This window comes from Silurus meridionalis, chromosome 6 (assembly GCF_014805685.1).
Source record: "Silurus meridionalis isolate SWU-2019-XX chromosome 6, ASM1480568v1, whole genome shotgun sequence".
Taxonomy (NCBI): Eukaryota; Metazoa; Chordata; class Actinopteri; order Siluriformes; family Siluridae; genus Silurus; species Silurus meridionalis.
Window position 1 is genome coordinate 10,412,460 of NC_060889.1, and position 23,765 is coordinate 10,436,224.

A 23,765-nucleotide genomic window follows, 5' to 3' on the forward strand; every position below is an offset into this window, starting at 1 on the left:
CATCCGGCACCTCTTCACCACCACCGAGCCCCTGTCTGACCTCTTCCCTGAACCTCACACTACACTCTTCCTCCTTCAGTTTCCACCATCTTATTCTTCTTTCAATCCTTACATTCCTCCTCTTCTTCTTCGCCTCCAAAACCATCCTACAGACCACCATCCGATGCTGTCTAGCTACACTGTCCCCGCCAACACCTTACAGTCTCCAATCTCCTTCAGGTTGCATCTCCTGCATAGCACATAGTCCACCTGTGTGCACCTTCCTCCACTCTTATCGTCACCCTATGATCCTCCTTCTTCTTAAAATACGTGTTCACCACTGCCATTTCCATCCTTTTAGCAAAATCTACCACCATCTGCCCTTCCACATTCCTCTCCTTAAAACCATACCTACCCATCACCTCCTCATCACCTCTGTTCCCTTCACCTACATGCCCATTAAAGTCTGCCCCAATCACCAATCGTTCTTTCCTAGGTACACCATCTACCACTTCATCTAATTCACTCCAGAATCTTTCCTTTTCCTCCATCTCACAGCCAACTTGTGGAGCATAGGCACTGATGACATTTATCATCATCCTTCAACTTCCACCTTCACGATCATCACCCTATCAGAAACTCTCTTCACCTCCACTACACTCTTACTGTACTCTTCCTTCAGAATCACCCCTACACCATTTCTCTTCCCATCCACACCATGATAAAACAGTTTAAATCCACCTCCAATGTTCCTGGCCTTACTCCCTTTCCACTTGGTCTCCTGAACACACAGCATATCTACCTTTCTCCTCTCCATCATATCAGCTATCTCTCCCTTTACCCGTCATAGTACCAACATTTAAAGTACCAACCCGAACCTCTACTCTCCTACACTGCTCCTTTTCCTGCCGTCTCTGTAGGCGTCTTCCTCCTCTCCTTCTCCTCCTTGACCAACAGTAGCCCAATTTCCACGGTACCCTGTCGGCTAACGATACCTGTGGCGGTCGTTGTTAACCCGGGCCTCGACCGATCCGGTATGAAATTCTCCTTTGTGATCCGCATATTTGATTTGGCACGTTTTACGCTGGATGCCCTTCCTAACGCAACCCTCCCCATTTACCCGGGCTTGGGACCGGCACTAAGACTGCACTGGCTTGTGCCCCCCTAATGTTGGTTTTGTTGTAATAAACGTTGAAAAAAGAAAATGGTCTAACAATTAATATACGTAAAATAAAATAAAATAAAAAAATCTAATCATATTCAATTTTAACCATTCACTAATATTGGCACCTTTGAAGAAAATTTTTCTTTATTGTTTAACTTTTTGATCTTCTGTTCAAAAATATTCACATATACTTCCATAAATATCAAGCAACTGCACAAAAACAGTCCGGTTTAATCAATAAAATAATATCTTTGTTATTCAGACGTGTGGCAAAATTATTGGCACCCTTTCAGTCAATCTTTTGTGCTACCTTTGAGTCTTCTCCTATAATGCCTGATGAGGTTGGAGAATATATAGCAAGAGATTTGAGACTATTCCTCCATATAAATTCTCTCTTTCAAATTTCAGGGATCATGCTGGTGGACTCCCCACTGGTTTCCTGTGGGGTTCAATTAAGAGGATTGTGGTGGCCATGGAAGGACCATATTTGTGTTTATATTGATGCATATTCTGGATCCTAGGGGTACCAGTTTTTGACATGAAGCAGAATATGTTTATGAATATTTTGAGCACAAAAACAACTTTTTACAGCCTTCTCTGCTCATATTTAGCAAGCGTGCTAATATCAGTGTAGGCGCTTTGTATTTGGAGTTACACTTATCATAAGTACTATAATATAACTTTTATCTCAACATTGCAACAGGAGAAAACTGTGTATTTGTAAAGCTTAACTTGCCTGTATCGGGTATCTTGTTTTTCTGACACAGCTCCCCATAAAACTTATTGAACATGTCTCCTAATTTGAAGTCCTGCGCAACACTTGAGTCCTTGGTTAGATAGAGCACCTAGTGAAAATCAGAAAATAGAAGAGTCTAAATGTCATTTTGAGGGAGAATTTACTTTGACGGTAGATCAAAATAAGGCAGAAGCGCGAACAGCTCAATATTCGGCGTTTAACGTCGAATAACAGGCCCTTACTCACCTTGATGAGCAGCTCTAAAACAGGTCCCCTACATTTCGCAGCTTTGTCTTTAGTGTAGACAACCAGGCAAGTGTCCTGTTCACGAATAAACAGAAAGACCTTCAATACCACATACAGTGTGAAAATAGTAAAGGTGTATTCGTGTTTGTTCTCAAAAAAATTCCAGTCTGGTAAGAATCAAGCCCAATTTTTGGCAATGAATCCGAGAAACCTTTAGCTCAACGGCGTAGTTCTTCTCCCATCCTTTAACGTGGCCAGCCATCCTCTGCAGGAACGTCGCCAGCAGATTGAGGACGTCCACCCTGGCATCCTGGAGCTAGCGATCAGAGATCGGAAGTGCAGAAACTAAAACACAACCGCACTAATAAAGAAAAAAGGATACGGGTCATCTTGCAAAAAAGACTTACCATTTCATTGCCTAGGGACTTTCGGAGAAAAGTGAGCAGTCCTTCTTCTTTTGCAAACAACAAGGATGCCTGATAAGCTGTTTTGGGGAGGATGAGTGAATTGAGTGACTGGATACAGCTGATATAATGTTATGTTTTAAACAGTCTATAGGTGCATTCAAAGCTATATGACACCTTAACTCTGGACTTGCACAGCCAAAAAAAAAAAAAAATAATTTATAATGATATAATGAGATATATATATATATATATATTTATTTATTTATTTGTTTGTTTGTTTGTAATAATAATTTTTATTTTTTTATATATCATATTAACCTATTCTCATACTTTTTAGTTATACTACACTTAATACTTTATACTTATTTTTTTAATTTACTTTATTTTTATCCTTATTTTCTATTTCTTATGTTTACAGGTTGGACAGTCGCAAAAAGCATTTCACTGCATGTCATACTCTGTATGAATTTGTATATGACAAAATCTGACATCTCTCACAGATGTATTAAAAACAAATATATAGGATTAAGCACAAAGGAACCTTTAAGTCTGAATACATATATATATATATATATATAGCACTGTGCAAACGTTTTAGGAAGATTTTAAGCAAATGTTCTGTGAAACAATGCTGAAAGTAAATGAACAAAAGAAAAATCTAAATCAAATAAATAATTGGTTTAACCATCCTTCGTCTACAAAAAACAAACCATCACTACCAGAGAATTACCACAAAATACATATCAGGCCAACCAGACGCCTCCTTGATGTATTGCATGATGGAAAAGTATGTGCCTGTACTTCTCAGTATTGCAGACACCGTTAATCCTGACCAAATCTTCAACTCTATTTGCAGAAATGCAGCCCCAAACTTGCAAGAAACCGCCACCATGCTTCACTGTTGCCTGCAAACACTCATTATAGTAACACTCTCCAGTCCTTTGGCAAGCCAACTGCCTCCTGCTACAGCCAAATGAGTTGCTTAGTCTCATTTCCATGTCGAGGCTTTTTGGCCTCTATTTTTCCATGAAGACCACTTCTGGCCAGACTTCTCCAGACAGTAAATTGGTGTAACTGGGTCCTACTGATTTTTACCATGTCTTTGCTGTCTTTGCACTGCTTGGAAGTAAGCTTGATCTGTCTTTCATCTGCTACATCAAGTGGTCAACTTTGAAATATTTTGCTTTGAAATCTTTGCCTGGAAGAGACCTTGCTGATGCAGTGTAACTGCCTTGTGTGTTGTTGCTGTCTTGCAATGTATGTGTATGTCACGTGACTCTGATCCTACAAATTGCTTCACTTTTGTGCAGGTGTACAAAGTGTGCAAGGGTAAGAATGGAAAGCCAAAGGGTGATCACACCAAACATTGTTTCCATTTGTATTTCGATTCTGTTCACTCACTTTGCATCATTTTGTAACTTGATCAAAGTAAGCATATATAACCAAAATAAATGTAAAAAAGATACCATGTTTTTTTTTATAAACAAATATGTACCAATATAAACAAAATCCCATGTTCATTATTGAGCAGAAAATATGCAGGTAATATATATATATATATATATATATATATATATATATATATATATATATATACACACACACACACACACACAAACACAATACAAGGCTAGGTTTTGGAGCGTCTCACCCAATTCATTCTCGCTCTTGGTCAACATGCATTCCTGCCCCAGGTCCCCGATAATATCATGGCATGCGAGAGCAGCGTTTCTCGTTTCTGTGTCTCCAAGAAAAGTGTGAAGTTTGAGCAAAGATCCCTGAACCCCACCAACAACTGCGCTCTCGGAGGAAGACATGTCTCATAGTCAAAACCTTCAGTAAACCCCGCGCGCGCCGACAACACTTCAACACAACACCACGTGATCAGCTCCCTCACCACTTCCTGATGGGCGCAAGTACACGCCTCCTGCTGAACTAGACGCGCTGCGATTGGCCAGAATCTGGCACGATCGCGGAGGTGCAGAAAGATTGTAACAATAGGACAAAAAACTATAAGAAAATTGTATAATAATATTAATAATAATTTAAGTCTTAATTTTTTTCATATTGTCTTTATATTTAACTTTCACTATCTAGCCAAGAATATTTAATATAATTCTCTGTTTAAATGTTGCTTTTATTCTGATATATAAACATAATTATTGTTAATAAACACAGACTCGATTAGAAATGCCCCAAAAATGTTTACAGTGTTTTCATGGATTACCCATGGAAAAACTTTATAAGTGACCTCGAGTAAATCATCGCCTAAATCACGTTTGTTTACATACAGTGCATTCGGAAGGTATTCACAGGACTTCACACAGAGTTGTCCCATGGCCACTCCTTTGTTATCTTGGCGGTGTGTTTATGGTAGTTATTCTGTTGGAAAAATTACTGTCGCCCCAGTCTGAGGTCCAGAGTGCTCTGGAGCAGGTTTTCATCAAGAACGTCTTTCTACATTGCTGTATTCATCTTTCCCTCGAACCTGACTAGGCTCCCAGTTCCTGCCACTGAAAAACATCCCCATAGCATAATGCTGCCACCACCATGCTTTACTGTAGGGATGGTATTGGCCAGGTGATGAGCAGTGCCTGGTTCCTAGAGGCATGATGCTGGGCATTCAGGCCAAAGAGTTCAATCTTTGTTTCTCATAGTCTGAGAGTCCTTGAGGTGCAGTTTGGCAACCTCCAGGCAGGCTGCCATGTGCCATTTTCTGAGGAGTGGCTTCTATCTGGCCAGTCTACCATACAGGTGTGATTAGTGAAGTGCTGCAAAAATGGTTGTTCTGAAAGGTTCTTCTCTCTCCACAGAGAATACACGTCTTGTATTCCCAGAGTGAACCTTTAGGCGATATATGTATAACCCCAAGACATTTCTTTTCAGACAAGGTTCCAAGTGAAACCCAATAATAGTAGTTAACTATCCGATACATTTTTAAGGGACTGTAGATTTACGTCCAACTTGAAATGATTGAAGGTGAGTGCATTATTCTAGGTGGAGAGGCCTGAGCTTTGCTTCATTAGTTGTGAAACAGAAAGATACATATGTGAGGAAAAAACACACTGCATTATGGGGAAGAGGCCAGGCAATGGTTAAGGCTATGGGTTACTAATGAGAAAGTCAGGGATTTAAACCCCCTAAAGGCGCTGCATCACTGATTACTCTGTGCTCAGACCCCAGCTTCCTAACAAGCTGAGATATGTGAAAACACATTTTTAATGTTAAATTACAATACATTATGTTTCTAATAAGGAATAGAGAATGTATAAAATCAGCATTCTCAATAAAAACACAATGATTTACAATCCAGTCTATTGTAAAACCAAAATATTATTTATAGTTCGGAATTTATGGGCTGGAACAGTGTCAATACTCATCCTTTAAACTCCAAGGGTCAGATTTATGTTTCCTGACATATATTTCAGTAATAGTAGTTACATGTAATTTGCTATAAGAATACTAAATAGCTTAGAGTCTATATCATAAACTGCATGATGAATCATTATACATAGATCCCCTCCTGCAAGGTTCTTAATCTAGAAGAAAGGAAGACCTGTTCTTTAAAAAGTGTATAGTATTAAAACTAAACATTACGTTTCTGTGGCTGATAATTGCAACCAGTTCACTTTTCTCTTCCCTTTGTTTAACAGTGATTAGAGAAAAAAAAAAAGTGATTCAAATGTACCATTCACACAATGTTCACTCATCGTTCAGTGATGGCAGCCATGTTGTCACATGGATATTATCGCAAGAATCTCTTCACCTCTTCAAACTGCTTAAAATAAAATAGTCATCTTCACATAGCACACTGTAGAATGGAGGATTCCATACCAATTAAGGATCCTCTACATTTCTAGTACTTGGTCATGTTTGAAATTACAAGGGAAATGTTTTTTTTTAAGGAAACAACATAGTAGTGAACTACCAAATAAGTGCACTGGATGCTACAGTAATTTACTGGCAACATGGCTGAATCAAGACAGGTTAGTTAAGATAGATGTGGTGGCTCAGTGCCTAAGACTTTGCATTACAAATTAGAACGGGTTAAAAATCATTAAAATCCCTGCAACATCGCCAGTGCCATGGATGTGTACATGTTCAAGACTCTTGTCCTTCATGACCCAGCTGTGCAGTCAAATGAGCAAATGTACTAGATTATATATTATACTGAGTAAGAGATGATATTTCTTTACTATAAGTATGTTTACATTTGTTTATTGTATTTATATGTTAGAACTTAACACAAAATCAATGGAACATTTTTGCTGAGTCATTATGCCTCCCATATCCCGTTCTCCATTTAAACCTGAATTATGCACACATTCTATGAGTAGGCACATATAATTTCTCTCATTATGTCACATTTACTTTTTGGGATTTTAAATCATTTGCTTTACTAACAATCTTTGGCTCACCATCCTATGAGCTGATGCCACAAACCTAACCTGTTTATTTGCATTTTTAAGCTTTTAAAAGAAAAAACGTAATTCAAGTCTTTAATGAAAATGTATCGTTTTGCAAATGCTTTTTTTCTGAGTGATTGCTTTTAAATTATACATTCATACAATTTTGATAAACTCTGATTTATTCAACATTATTGCATTTATAATATTAAATACAAACAAAAGTGACAATTAATCCCCAGACTATGATTAGTGTGTGTGAAGTTTTCTGCAGAAGAGTAGAGAATGTATGTATTGTATTTTGATGCTGGAATACTGAAATGCGATTTACAATCCACTTTGACATTTTGGGGAAAATCCATGGGATAAGTAGATCCCATGGATTACTGTAAAATGAGCAGGGCAAAGTAATCTAGCCATGATGCAATGAAAAAAGTCCCAGCTCTAGACCTTCAAATGTCGTGCATCTGTTTATCAATTTTTGACTTCAAGTGCTCCTTGTACGCCAAAATGTCTCTGTTCCATTTCTTGATGGTCTGGTTTTCACACACCCAAATTTCCTGGGCCACCTGGAATCAAACATTTCACAATCATTCCTACAGTTTAACAAAACAACATTAAAAAAACTGCTGATTCATAAACTACCTGCTGGATGAGTCTGAAGTCGCGGCTGACCAGCATCATCCCTCCTTCAAACTCATTAATGGCTTCAGCCAGGGCATCGATGGTCTCGATGTCCAGATGATTGGTAGGTTCATCCAGGAAGAGCATGTGGGGTTCTGCCAGGCCAGCCAGGCGAAGCACACGCGACACTTCTGACCATCTGACAGATTCCTGATGGGACTCACCTGAAGAATAAATGAATTATATAATTTAATTGTATAATTTATGTGTAATATAATGTCGAATTTATTATACATTATATAATGTATTATTTGTTTCAATATTGTTTATTATGGCTGTAACAAATGTAAGTGTTTCCTTCATTCTCTCACAAACAGATTCACACCTGCTGTTGACCAGTCAGGCCGTACCGGCCGATGATCTTTCTCATTTCTTCTTTTTCTTTGATATTTGGGTAACACTTCATCATGTATTCTAGAGGAGACAGGTCCAACTCCAGCTGTTCAGTCAGATGCTACAACACACATATGACCCAAATACTCAACAGTTGAACAATTAAATGAAAACTACAAATACTTATTGATTTAGTACCTGTAAGCCCCTGTTTGCATGTCCCTGGCTATTATAATGTAAATTACTGCTTATCAAATTTAAACCACAGCATATATAGCGTCATGAAAGACCGCTTACAGTATTTCACTTACACTTAACATTTACATAAGAAATTCAGAGTATTGATGTTTTGAATGTGTAGGTTTCATAAATTTAGACCATTTAGAGCAGTTGTGTTCAAAGTAATTTAATTAAATACTTTGAACTCAATGAGTTCATACTGGTAATATTCAGATAATTGCAAAATGCTGCTCAGGAAAGTTTGAGATACTAAAAATAATGTATAATGATGCATAAAACACCTTTTCCTCCTGTAGAAGGCAGTTATAAAGAAAATGCTTAGCATGACTTTAATGTATTAAAGACGGTAATATTATAAGAATGAATTCAGTGCACGTTGTATACAGGCACACAGAATCTAAACTCACGTTCATATTTTGGGCTCTTCGGCTTGACTGTATGAAATATGCTTTATTAATACGGTGTTCATTCTAATTTTTATTAATAAGAATGTTCCTTTCGGAGACAGCAAGTCTCACAGAATGAATTTCCAACCCCTGCCCAGTACGAAATCAAGAGGAAGTACGGCAACAAAATACACTCAAACACTGCTAGCAATGTAATGTTTTAAAATCCCAAAACAAATATTCTAGATACATTTCTTTCAAATTTAATTCACGCATTTTCAAGGACCTATGTTTGTTTTCAAGTACCGTATTTTCCGGACTATAAGCCGCTACTTTTTTTTTACGCTTTGAACCCCATGGCTTAAACAACGAAGCGGCTAATATATGGATTTTTCCTGGGTTTTTCACAGTTTCACAAACTTCAAGCCAAAAAACTGAACCCCATAACATTAGACCAATCAAATTGCAGAACGAGTTTAAGGTGAACCAATTAAATTCTTTATATTAAATCAGATGCGCTCCCACTGAATCGGGCCACACCACATAAATATGGATGAGGTTCCTCTGACGTTTGACCTGCCGCTCACTCGAACTGTCTACAGAAAATGTGAATCATTCTTCACGCTGAAAACAACCGGCCATAAAAAAACACACTTTACCTGTGTTCTGAGCTGCACGGCTTCGGGAGAAAAGCTTCACCGATGGTGATTTTTAAACGCACGACAATGCCAAAAGATAAACTCTCGAGAGAAATAGTTGTGAAAGGAAGAAGGAAGACAATAAACAATGACTTTTTTGGTAGGCTACTGTTTAGATACAAGCCGTTGTAACGCATTGAGTCGGGGTGAAGGGATAGCTCGCTAACTCCAGTTGCAACAGAAATCATATAAGCACAGACAGGTTTCCAAAACTCGTGCTTTTTTATTTTTCTTGGCAACAGCGTTACGGGTTAGTCAAAGAAACTTAGAAATGAGCATCAGAAAATAATAAGGACATATTCCTTGGTCTTGCACACATGCAGTAATACCGGAAAACGCGGCGGCAGGCTATTCCCAAAATGCCGCTCTGCTCCTAAAGGAGCCACAACATATTTCAACCGTGTAACAGGCACTGTCGTTAAAGCCTGTGTAAAGTCCATTAGTTTTAGTGTAGACTGCGGCTTATTTATGTTCAAAATAAAAATCTTTGTAAAATTTAGTGGGTGCGCTTAATAGTCCGGAAATTACGGTACTTTCCAGGCCTTGAATCTATGTATCTAAAATTCAATTACGTTCAAGAAGTGTGGGAACCCTGCTGTTATTAGAGCTTACTAACATGCATAGCTTACGCATACAGTGAATTGAGCAAACGGCTCACCTGGTGATACCTGCCAATCTTTACATGCGAGTGTTTCCTGATCATACCATCAGTTGGGAGTAGCTATAAAAAAATAATATAAGCATTACAAGGTTTAAATACACTGGACATTAAGTAAAAAAAAAAAAAAACACATTTGCTAACTAAGCTGTTAACAATTCTACTGTCAACTGACCTCTCCCATCAGAAGTTTCAGTAGTGTGGACTTTCCTGCTCCATTAGGACCCACTAAAGCCACCCGTGTGTCCAAGTCAATGCCAAACTCCAAGTTTTTATAAATGTATGGCTTAGAAAAAAAAAGAATACAAAGTTAGCAGTACTTAAGGGACAAATTCAAGGCTCATTTCCATACAAATTTCTTTTATAAACAGCACAATTGCGCAAATTGAATATAACACTGTATATAAAATCGGTACATGAGTAGCCTTCTGCTACACCTGGTGTTTGGGGAGGGGCTAGAATGTTGTAAGGGTTGTGAACAATGTGGCATGCGTGGGCCTAAAATTATTAAATTTCTGCTTCTCCCTAAGCATGTGTGTGTATAAAAAATTAACAGCTCACGTGTGCTCTTAGGCTGGGTTTTTGACATGCTGTAAGTGTAAGTGACATACTTCCAGCACTATTACAATTGCTTTGTTGTTTTTATTATCACCAGCTACTTAACTGGTGTTTTATTCATTTATTTTGATACTGATTAACTGCTCAGGTGAACACAAATCCTTCCGTGTTTGTGCGACTAAGCCACTTCCTTTCAAGTGCTTCAATCTGTGTAATGCAATCTGCAAAAAAAAAAAGTGTGTCCTAAAAATCATCTGCTAATCAGCAGCTTCTAATATATATTAGAAATATACCGTATTTCTGATAAAATACACACAGTAAATGTTATTTAAAATACATTACTATTAGATATGAAACAGAAATCTGTTCATTTCACGATACAAAATACTGCTGTGATGAATTTCGAATCTGCATTGTAAGATTGTAGCTACCTCTCTCTTATATAGTGCTATATAGACACTATATCTGGTGTCGGAATTGTGAACTTTATTCTCTACAATCGCTCACTCATTTGCACGCACAATGCACTCTGATTTCAAGAGTACATCCGATTTACTACACAGCGAGGAGATATGGCGCAAAAGATAATAATGAATGAGAAATGAATTAACATTTTGACCAACAGCCTCTCCTCTCTGACGTGGGATATTTACACTCATTTTCATTTCCTTCTTACTATACAGTGAACTCAACTGCCATGTGCTTTACAGAAATGATTGAATCAGTGAACAATTTGTGATTTTAAACGGAGAATGTGTATACAAATAAGTCGAGCTTTAACTGTTCTGGCACACCAGCACACAGTAGCATCTGGAGCACAAAGTGTGAGATTTGAAAACCTAAGTGGCTTGAAACATGTGCATTTAACAGTCCAAAGAGTTGAGCTAATTGTAAGGCAGAATTATGACATCTTTCAGCTTCTCCCATTAGGGGTCGCCACAGCGGATCATCCGTATCGATTTGGCACGTTTTTACGCTGGATGCCCTTCCTAACGCAACCCTCCCCATTTATCCGGGCTTGGGACCGGCAATAAGAGTGCAATGGCTTGTGCAACCCTAATGACTGGGGTTGGTTCCCTGATCGGGGATCGAACCCGGGCCTCGGCGTTGAGAGCGCCGCATCCTAGCCACTAGACCACCAGGGAACCCTATGACAAACCAAAATGTGCTACCTCTAAACATTTACACACTGCATTAACAGCATATAGTTATTCTAAACCACTGTATACTTGCCTAGTTTTTGTCTCGAGACGTTAACATCTAAAAAATGATTCAGAAGCACCTGAACTTCAGTAGGAATATGACAAAGAAATCTGCAACAAAAATGAACGCTTTTCTACTTTGTACAATTAAAAATGCAATCTTATCTATAATAATAACAATGCCATGAAACAATTTATATAAAATAAACAAAAATAATGTTTGATAAATGGGAAAAGTACACCTTATAAATCCAAATTAAATGAAGTTCATTAGTTATGTGTGTAGATAGCACCTTGTGAATCCTATATCACTATTTGATTTGCATCATGGACTAATATCGTATCTTCACCTACCAAGTTACTATGTACCACAATGGCTGACCTAGTACTAAAAAAAAAAAACAAATGTGATACCATAATTAAGGTAAAAAATTATGAGTAAACTAGCTGGCAGCCACTTACTGTTTCATCGGAATATCTGAAACTGACATTCTGCACCATGATGACGGGAGGTGGGATCTTTCCACAGGGAGAAAAATAAAATGACAGAGTCTGAAAGAGGAAAGAAGAGAAGGTTCTAGGTTGATGTTCCAGCGGCAGGCTGCAAATACATTACCTCTAGCAACAATTGATCATTTTACTAAACTGTATGCTGGCTATTTTGGGAATTGGAATTATAGCACTTCTGGTCTCAGATGATCTTGCTTGATGATGAGGATGATTGTGGGTTCTTAACTACACTCAATTCCCATCGTCATGGATGTACAGTACATGAACAGGAATCTACATGCTACCAAGATCGACACTGAGATAAAACACTGGATGGAGGTACAGCTGAAATGGGAATTTTCATAAATATCATATGTCATATAGCTCTCACAGGCACTAGACGAAGATGAATTAAGTACTTCTCCACAACAACATGCAAATATTACGCTTATATGATGCTTAATTGCAAATGGAATGCTAAATATTACATTTAGTAACTGTAGGTGTGTATACGTGAGTGTGCGTGCCCACACACAACCTTATCTGTAACTACGCGGGAGGTCAGGCCTGAGGCCACCATCTTCTGCAACGTTTTCTCTTTGCTCTGAGCTTGACGAGCCAGCTTAGCCGAGCCGTGACCAAATCGAGCAATGTAGTTCTACATAGAAAAGGTGGCACAGAAAGGTTTGCTTCAGCTTTCTCATAGAGGAAAATAGTTACTTCCAGTAAATAACATTCCAATGAAACACTCTGAGAATGGAATTGGACTTCACCAACAAGAAAGACAGACATGTTAAAGTGAAAGTAACAACAGTAATACGAGAAGGAGCTGTGAACAGCGCAGCAGTGTTTTACCTTCATATGATATATCTGGTCCTGCTCCCAGTTGTAGCGTTTCATCTGGTTCTCCTCAAGCTCTTCCCTGGTCTTCACGTATTGGTCATAATTGCCCTTTAATTGACATCAGATGACACAAAAACGCTGAGGGCATAGTTTTAGCCTGTTATTTGGTTCAAATGGATGGCATTCTACAGTCAAGTTGTAACCACTTAAACCATAAAGGCAAACACTTTAGAAAAGTGACTTTGCAGTGTTACAGTATAGTTTTAGTACATTTGAGTACATTTCAATTCAATGCACACAGACTGAACCAACTGGACAACTGTCAGATCAGCAGTCTTCCCCATGATTGTGTAGCCTAGTGAACCAAACTGAGAGACCATTTTGAATGCTCAGGAAACCTTTGCAGGTGTTTTGAGTTGATTAGCTGATTGGCATTTCACGTTCTAATTTGTGGAGATTTTAAATTGGTGGGGTTTTTGTTAAATGTGAGCCAAAATCATCACAATTAAAAGAACAAGAAGACTAAAACCACTTCAGTCTGTGTGCATTGAATTTATTTAATAGACAAGTTTCACAATTTAAATAGATTTACTGAAGTAAATCAACTTTTCCATGCCATTCTAATTTATTGAGGTGCACCTCTATGCACGGTTTGTTATGTACTGTGGATTTATCGTATCATTTTCTGCTTAGTCACTATTTATTACAGTCTCTGACCTCGGACTGAAGCACTACAGGAATGCACAAGATACACAAATAATGCTAAAAATCATGCATTAAAATGATGAGTGAAAGAGCTTGCAGTCACCAACACTTCCTTTCATGGACATAGTAGCTAAGCATCGAACGATTGTTTGAAAGTGAACTAATCCCGCAGATCTATATCTTGCTGATTAAATTATTTTGGATCAGGTGCATCAAAAGTGCATAGAAAACACTTACTGTGTAGTATCTAAGTTTTCTTTGATGTAGATGTATGATATTGGTGCAAACACAATTCAGGAAGTCCTGAGAGTGTGAAATGAGGACAAGAATTCGCTTAAACCTGGAACAAAATATTCCCACAAAAATGAAGCAGTTACAGTTGTGATCCATGTGCAGACTGCCGGCATTTAGGAATTAGCCAAAGTTATCTACACATTTAACCCAATCCACATAGCTAAAAGCCTGAACTACGTACGATTTGAGTTCCTCCTCCAGCCACACACAGGCGTCCAGGTCAAGGTGGTTTGTAGGTTCATCCAGTAAAAGCATGAAAGGTTTAATGAACAGCGCTCTGACAGGGTGTAGAAAAGAAGAAGGAACCAATATTAGTACAATAGATCTCGTTAAACACACTGAGCATGCACACATTGTACCTAGCCAGAGAGACGCGCATCCTCCAACCACCGCTGAAGTCTTTGAGCTTTTTGTGCTGCATGGCTGAGGTAAAGCCCAGACCAAAGAGAATGCGCGATGCTCGAACCTCAGCTTTATCTGCATCCAGCTCTTCCAAGCGCTCATAGATCTCCATCAGCTTCTCGCACTCTGCTACAGAAGGAAAAGTTTACTGTAAGAGACTGCACGATCAACACGGCTCACGTCTGATCATTCCTATTATTATCAAGAAACAAATGTAGGCCTAAGTTCTGTATTATTATCAGTAGATAATAATAAATTCTGATACAGTATATTATTTTATTTATTTATTTTTCTATTCTGCCCAAGCTATTCTGGAGTGATGTCTATTTTCACAATCAATTAATCAGACCATTTTTCTTTTCTTAGATTAATTGATTGATCAGATTTATTTTTTTTTAGATGTTTTGCTTATTATAACTATATCAAACCCTATTCATGGTATTTATGTACAAAAATGTGCTTAAAAATGCAAAAGCCTCATACTGAGATCTTTAATTTAGACATTTTAAAGCTAATAGCTGCTTGTTGAGGAGTGCATGGGCGAATTCTCTAATCTATAACGGCATTCGTTGGCAACGGATTGCATTATCAAATATTAGCGATTTGATCGATTCGCACTAGTCTATACACATAGTCAACCCTTATAAACCTATAAATCCTATAAATAGTTACACATTATAAATAGCATGCTAGATCCACAAAGTAATACAAATATAGGACAACAAATCTCACTTGCTTATACAGTTTTCCTCTCCTCCTGCCTGTCACTGTACAGACTTCTTTTACGCCTAAATCAGGGCATGATAACGTAAACAAATTCTGCCGATTCAGCAATAACAAGAGCTGACTGTAAATTTCTATAACACCATTGTCCCGACTCAATTTATAATTTATTATAATTTTCAACAAAGAATTCCATGCACAGCAATACGCGAAATTTCATTCCACATAGATTTTAAGGATCTAATACTGAAATTGCACACATCAGTATTCAGGCCTTAGGCTTTACTACATATTCATGCGCTTGACAGAATCTGCATTACAGCTGCACACATGGGATAGAGCTTGGCTAAAACAGCCAGATGTCCAAGTTATTCATGATTTTGAGTCCTGATTAAGCCTTGCACAACATCTGCTCGAGCGAAGTGCAGCTCCAATGTGTGAGTTTGATGTATCAACAGTGTCATGGTAAAATATTCCTTTATGTCAATCTTACAATCAAATCTTTGCAGAGGTGTTATAAAATGAGGATCGTACCATTTTGGTTATATGAGGCTGCTCACTGTCGGATTTCGCATAGAACTACCGGTTTTCTCTCAAGTTAAATTACAGTTTATTATGATAATGCTGTGAAAAAACATGCAAAAAAAAGAAGCTTTTTATTAAATATGTTTAATATGTTTGTAAATAAATTCAACGACCCCTGCAACAGATTAAAGTTTCACTTGAAATGACCCGTGGCGACAACGAAGCATCTTAGCACAGGGGAATTAAATATTCAACGATGTCTGGGAAATTCAGACACAGGCAATTTAATTTAATTAATTTGATTCGCCGACATGTGAACTGCAAATCCTGTCTGCGGTCTGACCTTTCTGCAGTTATTTACTAGTTCTATTATTTTTAGGTTTATCGATCCAGAATGTTTTTATTTTCATTTTCATTTATATCTTTGTGTGATGTTCTGTATACCATGGCTATAAAATGATACGAGGAATCGTTTTATGACTACCTGCCGTTCTTAATTCCGCCCCTGCCCAATTAAACTATATGCCAGGACTTGACAATTCTGATTCTATTATGCAAATCCTTACTTAAGAACACCCCTAGTATTCACTATGAAATCTTATTTGTTATTTTGTTTTACATCAGTGAAAAAAAACATCTTAATTAGACTTCAATATATATCACATACACTATAACCCTGTCTCTTTCTCTAGTACATATGACTCACAGTCCTCATGAGCAAGTCTTTCTGCCTCCTTCTCCAACTGGATTCTCTGCTCATCCACCTCCATCACACACTGTAGCGCTGTTTTCTCACTGGGAGCCATCTCACGTGTCAGATGATAAATGTCTATGTGCTCTGGGATGGGGATCTCTTGATGTCCGATAGCAGAAAGGAGCATTGATTTACCTGTCAAATGAGGCATTAGAAAAATAAACTGCTAATCATTTGTACTACATCCAGTCAAGTGTTTCAACTGTTGATTCTCCCTTAACATAAAATCTTAAAATTTTTCTTATGTTAGCCTAAATTAAAAAAAATCAGAATCTTTAGCATATACAGTAATACCATCAGACTGTGGTGTTTGTATTAGCAATTTATGTTTAGTGTCAATTACAAGAATATAATCCACACCTGTGCCATTTAGACCGATGAGACCGTAGCGTCTGCCCGAGTTCAGTTCCAGGCTTGTGTTGCTCAGCAGCTCCTGCCCATGGAATGTGAGTGAAAGACTGCTGATGTGAACGTCTGTACTGTTGGGGTGCGATGCCAAGACACCAGTTACTCTGTAGCCAGAGCAGAAACATCTGTCAAGGGCACAGCATGACTGAGAACAGGACTGACTTTAAAGAAAAGAATACATGACAACTCGGTGTTTCATCTGAAAATTTCTCTCCAGCTTTAAATGCTGGTATATAGTATGAGGCTGCAGGGTCATATCAGTGTGCTCTGTACCAGTTACTGTATAAATATTGTACATTATCACCATTGCGCCATGTCTGTTACATCAGAAGCATTTTTAATCAGTTGAATGGAATGCAATAAACACACCTCTGTTTGTCTCTCCATTCGGAACTGCTCCATTTTCCTCGGGTTGCTCGATTTCCTCGTGCTTTTTGACCCGCTGGCGAGCTTTGGCTGCCTCTTTCTTCTTAGCAGCCTTCTTCTTAGCAAGGTTTGAGGGCATGGCTACAGAGCTCTGGGGGGTTGCACAGTAACAAGGCACATTAATGACATATGGATGTGAAGGTCACATCTGCACTTTCTGACTCTATAGTTTATCACAACTTAATGTGCTCCTTCTCCAATCTGTTCTAGAATATCTCTATATGCTGTAGAATTATTATACAGGTTCCCGTTTTTGGCAGTAAGATGTAAAAAACTGTCCCAGTGTGACTGCCCCTGTTCTCACAGTAAGACCTATAAAGGTACATTTTGCCACAGTTGGGGTGAATAGATTTGAGTGAACTACTCAACCCTACTGAACATCTATGAGATTAACTGAAACACAGACTGCACCCCAGCATCCTGACCTCGCTGATGCTCTTCTTGCTAAATCATCATTAATTAGCATGCTCCAAATTGAATGTTCCATGTGCACATGGTTCAGGTTTTCACTTTTCTTTCCATATACGAGGTGGTATCAGACTAGTTTGGTATCACGGCAACAGATGGCAGCACAAAGCTGCCCGCACAGTCACAGGGAGCACCGAACGTGTTTTTCACCAGAAAAAAACATGATCTCACCCTACTCGCCGGATTTGGATCCTCTTCCAGAAGATGGTTCCAGCTCAAAGGTTGCTGTTTTGACACCATTGCGGAGATCCAGCACGAACATTACAAGGTGCTTGATACGTTTCAAAAAGACTTCCAGGACACATTGCAGAAGTGGCAGGAATGCTGGGAGTGCTGTATTGTTGTGCAAGGGGACTATTTTGAGGGTGCTAGTGTGTAAACGTAGATAGATCAAGTTTTTGATACCACCTCATAGTGTATATTTCTCATTATGCTAATCATTATATTTACCTTCCAACAAGACTTTCTCAGAGAATATCCTGAAAAAACTATATAATAATAATAGCCATGAGCCATGAATAGACAATTATTCTTAGGAAGTAAACAAGCCAATTTGCAGAACTTCCTTTGCCCAGTTTAATGACTGCGGTGTACAGACATGGCCATGTCACTTATTTAAAACACAAACAGTTCTGTTCCTGATTCTCATATCCAGCATATAGCTAGTGTTGCAAAATGAAAAAATATCATTTATCTGAAGCAGCCAACAAGGAAAAGAAAAGGAATAAAAGCTGCTGGGTTTAAACTCAGTGATATATTGAGGGGATTGGTAAGAAAGGAGATCCTAAGAGGTGTTGCTGTTTATATAAATTAAGAGGAGCCAATTAAAGGATTTTGGTCATCTTACAAATGTTGTCCTTGAACCCATCCATTAGGGTTGCACAAGCCAGTGCACTCTTAGTGCCAGTCCCAAGCCTGGATAAATGGAGAGGGTTGCATTAGGAAGGGCATCCAGAGTAAAACGTGCCAAATCAAATATACAGATCACGAAAGAGAAATTTATACCGGATCGGTCGAGGCCCGAGTTACCAACGACCACCATAGGTATCGTTAGCCAACAGGGTACCAGTAAAAATTAGGCCACTGTTGGCCGAAGGAGGAGAACGAGAGGAGGAAGACGTCTACAGAGACAGCAGGAAAGGGAGAAGTGGAGGAGATTGGAGGTTAGAATTGGTACTTTAAATGTTGGTACTATGACTGGTAAAGAGAGAGGTAGCTGATATGATGGAGAGGAGAAAGGTAGATATGTTGTGTGTTCAGGAGACCAAGTGGAAAGGGAGTAAGGCCAGGAACAGGTGGGTTTAAACTGTTCTTTCATGGTGTAGATGAAAAGAGAAATTGTGTAGTGGTGATTTTGAAGGAAGAGTACAGTAAGAGTGTAGTGGAGGTGAAGAGAGTTTCTGATAAGGTGATGAACGTGAAACTGGAAATTGAAGGTGTGATAATAAATGTCATCAGTGCTTATGCAGAATTGATAAGGGAGACAGCTAGAAAGGTACTTGGTGTGGCGTCTGGAAATAGAAGGGAAGACAAAGAGACGTGGTGGTGGAATGAGGAAGTACAGGAAAGCATAAGGAGAAAGAGGTTGGCAAAACAGAATTGAGATCGACAGAGTGATGAGGAAAGTAGGCAGGAGTACAAGGAGATGCGGCAGCAGGTAAAGAGGATGAAGAGTGGAAAGTCAGTTGGACCAGATGACATACCGGTAGAAGCATGGAGCTCTTTAGGAGAGATGGCAGTGGAGTTTTTAACAAAATTGTTTAACAGGACTTTGAAAGGTGAGAGGATGCCTGAGGAATGGAGAGGGAGTGTGCTGGTACCGATCTTTAAGAATAAGGGAGATGTGCAGACCTGCAGTAACTACAGAAGAATAAAGTTGATCAGTCACACCATGAAGTCATGGGAAAGAGAAGTGGAAGCCAGGCTGAGAGAAGAGGTGACCATCTGTGAGCAACAGTATGGTTTCATGGGGAGGAAGCGCACCACAAATGCATTATTTGCTTTGAGAATGTTGATGGAGAAGTATAGAGAAGGTCAGAAGGAGTTGTATTGTGTGTTTGTGGATTTAGAGAAAGCAAACAACAGGGTGCCGAGAGAGAAGTTGTGGTATTGTATGAGGAAGTCAGGTGTAGCAGAGAAGTAAGTGAGGGTGGTGCAGGACATGTATGAGGACAGTGTGACAGCAGTGAAGTGTGCAGTAGGAACGACTGGTTCAAGGTGGAGGTTGGACTGCCTCAAGTATTGGCTCTAAGCCTTTTCCTGTTTGCAGTGGTGATGGACAGGTTTACGGACGAGGTCAGACAGGAGTCTCCATGGACTATGATATTTGCGGATGATATTGTGATTTGTGGTGAGAGTAGGGAGCAGGTTGAGAAGATCCTGGAGAGGTGGAGGTATGCGCTGGAGAGAAGGGGAATGAAAGTCAGTAGGAGTAAGACAGAGTAAATGTGTGTGAATGGGAGGGAGGGCAGTGGAGGGGTGTGGTTGCAGGGAGAAAAGGTGGAGAAGGTGGAGGAGTTCGGGTACCTGGGGTCAACGGTGCAAAGTAATGGAGAGTGTGTTAGAGAAGTGAAGAAAAGAGTGCAAGCAGGGTGGAGGGGGTGGAGAAGAGTGGCAGGAGTGATTTGTGATAGAAGGGGATCTGCGAGAGTGAAATGGAAAGTTTATAGGACTGTGGTGAGACCTGCGATGTTGTATGGTTTAGAGACAGTGGCATTGAATAAAAGACAGGAGATGGAGCTGGAGGTAGCAGAGCTGAAGATACTGAGATTTTCGTTGGGAGTGACGAGAATGGACAGAATTAGAAATTAGTGTATTAGAGGGACAGCGCATGTAGGACATTTTGGAGACAAGGTGAGGGAGGCGAGATTGAGATGGTTTGGACATGTGCATGATCTGCTGTGGCAACCCCTAATGGGAGAAGCCGAAAGAAGAAAAAGAAGAAGAAGACAAATGTTATCCTTGAGCTAGCATGTCCAATGAGGCAGATTCAGGACATGCTGGAGAGATTCTATCTCTCAGCTTGCTTGGGGTCATCCGGGAATCACGCAGGAGGAGCTGGTATGTGTGGCTGGGGATAGAGAATTCTGGACCTTTTCAGCCTGACAAAACGTGGTCCTCTAAGGAGAATAGCAAAATGTGAATTTGTGGCAGAATAAACAGCAGTGTCAGTGGCTGTAATACACATACAATTCGTTCTTCAACAACTGTGTGTGGATCGGCTATTCATTATTTGCTTTCTAACTCACTGAACCTAGATCAATCTACTGTATACCCCGAGCAGACTGTTAAACTTTTTAGTGACCACAACATTGAGTCTAATCTCAGCAAAAATGCTCCTTTCGTCACCTAAAGGGTATTGTACCAGTACTAAACCCAAACTCTGTCTTTCAGCTTTTTTCAAGCTCAGATACCGAGTGCAAAGAATGTATCGAGTTTAATAACGATTTGGACCGTATTCAGATTATGATCTATTTCCGACGTAGTCATCTCTAACCACGTGAGTCCTGAAAGTGCTGACGAGCGGAAAGTGCTGACAAACAGTTCTGTTCCTGATTCTCATATCCAGCATATAGCTAGTGTTGCAAAATGAACAAATATCATTTATCTGAAGCAGTCAACAAGGAAAAGAAAAGGAATAAAAGCTGCTGGGTTTAAACTCAGTGATATGTTGAGGGGATTGGTAAGAAAGGAGATCCTATGAGGTGTTGCTGTTTTTTTATAAATTAAGAGGAGCCAATTAAAGGATTTTGTCATCTTACAAATGTTGTCCTTGAACCCATCCATTAGGGTTGCACAAGCCAGTGCACTCTTAGTGCCAGTCCCAAGCCTGGATAAATGGAGAGGGTTGCATTAGGAAGGGCATCCAGAGTAAAACGTGCCAAATCAAATATATGGATCACGAAAGAGAAATTTATACCGGATCGGTCGAGGCCGAGTTACCAACGACCACCATAGGTATCGTTAGCCAACAGGGTACCAGTAAAAATTAGGCCACTGTTGGCCGAAGGAGGAGAACGAGAGGAGGAAGACGTCTACAGAGACAGCAGGAAAGGGAGAAGTGGAGGAGATTGGAGGTTAGAATTGGTACTTTAAATGTTGGTACTATGACTGGTAAAGAGAGAGGTAGCTGATATGATGGAGAGGAGAAAGGTAGATATGTTGTGTGTTCAGGAGACCAAGTGGAAAAGGAGTAAGGCCAGGAACAGGTGGGTTTAAACTGTTCTTTCATGGTGTAGATGGAAAGAGAAATTGTGTAGTGGTGATTTTGACGCAGGAGGAGCTGGTATGTGTGGCTGGGGATAGAGAATTCTGGACCTTTTCAGCCTGACAAAACGTGGTCCTCTAAGGAGAATAGCAAAATGTGAATTTGTGGCAGAATGAACAGCAGTGTCAGTGGCTGTAATACACATACAATTCGTTCTTCAACAACTGTGTGTGGATCGGCTATTCATTATTTGCTTTCTAACTCACTGAACCTAGATCAATCTACTGTATACCCCGAGCAGACTGTTAAACTTTTTAGTGACCACAACGTTGAGTCTAATCTCAGCAAAAATGCTCCTTTCGTCACCTAAAGGGTATTGTACCAGTACTAAACCCGAACTCTGTCTTTCAGCTTTTTTCAAGCTCAGATACCGAGTGCAAAGAATGTATCGAGTTTAATAACGATTTGGACCGTATTTAGATTATGATCTATTTCCGACGTAGTCATCTCTAACCACGTGAGTCCTGAAAGTGCTGACGAGCGGAAAGTCACTGTCCTCAATACCTATTTAGTACACATGCTGGCTAAGATTTTGTTTGTTGATTCTGTAATGGGCATATTTATAGTTAGGTCTGAATTAGGACACACTTAACATTTGGATTGTGCACAGAAAGACACACTGGAGCACAATCTGTGTGTGTGTGTGTGTGTGTGTGTGTGTGTGTGTGTGTGTGTGTGTGTGTGTGTGTGTGTATATATGAGTGAGTGCCTTGTTTTTGGGAGGAATGTTTTCCCATGCATAGCAAAGCATTTCTTTAACCTAGGGGACATTGCATTTACATACTGCTCTTTAGAGGGTGTAGGAATCAGGGAGCATGATACTATTTTGGACACAATGTTATATGTGTTGCACATTTACCAAGCTAGCCAATTAATCCAAGTGTCAACACTGTAACAGCAGCCAGTAGCAATTAAGCATTAGTTCTAACAAATAATGATGACATATCAACAATATTTAATATGCATGCACGCCATAATCACTATAACGTTGCATGCACAGATCGGCGTGTTACCACCGGGAACATCATGATAGCAAGTGGCTACTTATAGGAGATCTGAAATCTTTGCTGTTGTATCATCTTGCATGAACTACACCGCACATACATCACAATGTTCACTGAAATCAACACAAAAATAAAGAGATGTCAACTCATAAACTATTTATATATCGTTTTACATACCGAGCAAATAACGATCCGGGGTGAAGTAGTGTCCTTATAACGAGGTTGTTAATGACAGTTATACAGTGTCTATAAGACCTGCTGTAGCTTAGCTGAGAGCAGCAGCAGGCCGTATTAGGACATGAGCAAACCTCCTCCTCTGTCAGGGAGGAGCACATGTGATCTCTACATGGATGCAAACCCTCCATTTCTCCATAAATTCTCAATTATCAGGTGTTTCAAAAGTGATAGTGGACATCACTTATTATCCACTTGGGCTCATTCCACAGACACTCCTAGTCATTTTCATGAACTTTTCACCTTCCCTTGAATAGGAATTTCCTGAGAAGGCATTTGTAATAATTGCAATCGTAATGGGAATTATATTGGTTCTAATGGTCTCTATGCTGTCTTCAAGTCTGTAAATATTTACATGCTGTAGAATTGCAAATTCCCTTCACTAGAATCTGAAGTTGTTAAGGTTTTCGTTGGGAGTGATGAGGATGGACAGGATTAGAAATGAGTTTTTTAGAGGGACAGCGCATGTAGGACGTTTTGGTGACAAGGTGAGGGAGGCGAGATTGAGATGGTTTGGACATGTGC

The 23,765-nt window shown here is 39.4% G+C and overlaps 2 protein-coding genes across 2 annotated transcripts in view; both read right to left on the reverse strand.

The window, feature by feature from the left end:
- Positions 1 to 4,413, reverse strand: part of prkdc (protein kinase, DNA-activated, catalytic subunit) — a 55,955-nt gene extending 51,542 nt beyond the window's left edge. Inside the window, 5 exon segments of the mRNA XM_046850915.1 lie at positions 1,881 to 1,989; positions 2,127 to 2,201; positions 2,338 to 2,442; positions 2,534 to 2,610; positions 4,185 to 4,413. Coding sequence (XP_046706871.1) covers positions 1,881 to 1,989; positions 2,127 to 2,201; positions 2,338 to 2,442; positions 2,534 to 2,610; positions 4,185 to 4,350 — 532 coding nt within the window. The 5' untranslated portion in view covers positions 4,351 to 4,413.
- Positions 4,414 to 7,103: 2,690 nt separating this feature from the next.
- abcf2b (ATP-binding cassette, sub-family F (GCN20), member 2b) lies at positions 7,104 to 17,358 on the reverse strand. Its single transcript, XM_046850685.1, is given in 15 exon segments — positions 7,104 to 7,508; positions 7,585 to 7,718; positions 7,721 to 7,787; positions 7,949 to 8,077; positions 9,939 to 10,001; positions 10,114 to 10,224; positions 12,161 to 12,250; positions 12,726 to 12,845; positions 13,043 to 13,138; positions 13,973 to 14,075; positions 14,211 to 14,306; positions 14,389 to 14,560; positions 16,386 to 16,568; positions 16,794 to 17,002; positions 17,207 to 17,358. Coding segments are annotated over 15 exon segments (1,830 nt in total). The 5' UTR covers positions 17,347 to 17,358; the 3' UTR covers positions 7,104 to 7,391.
- Positions 17,359 to 23,765: the final 6,407 nt, after the last annotated feature.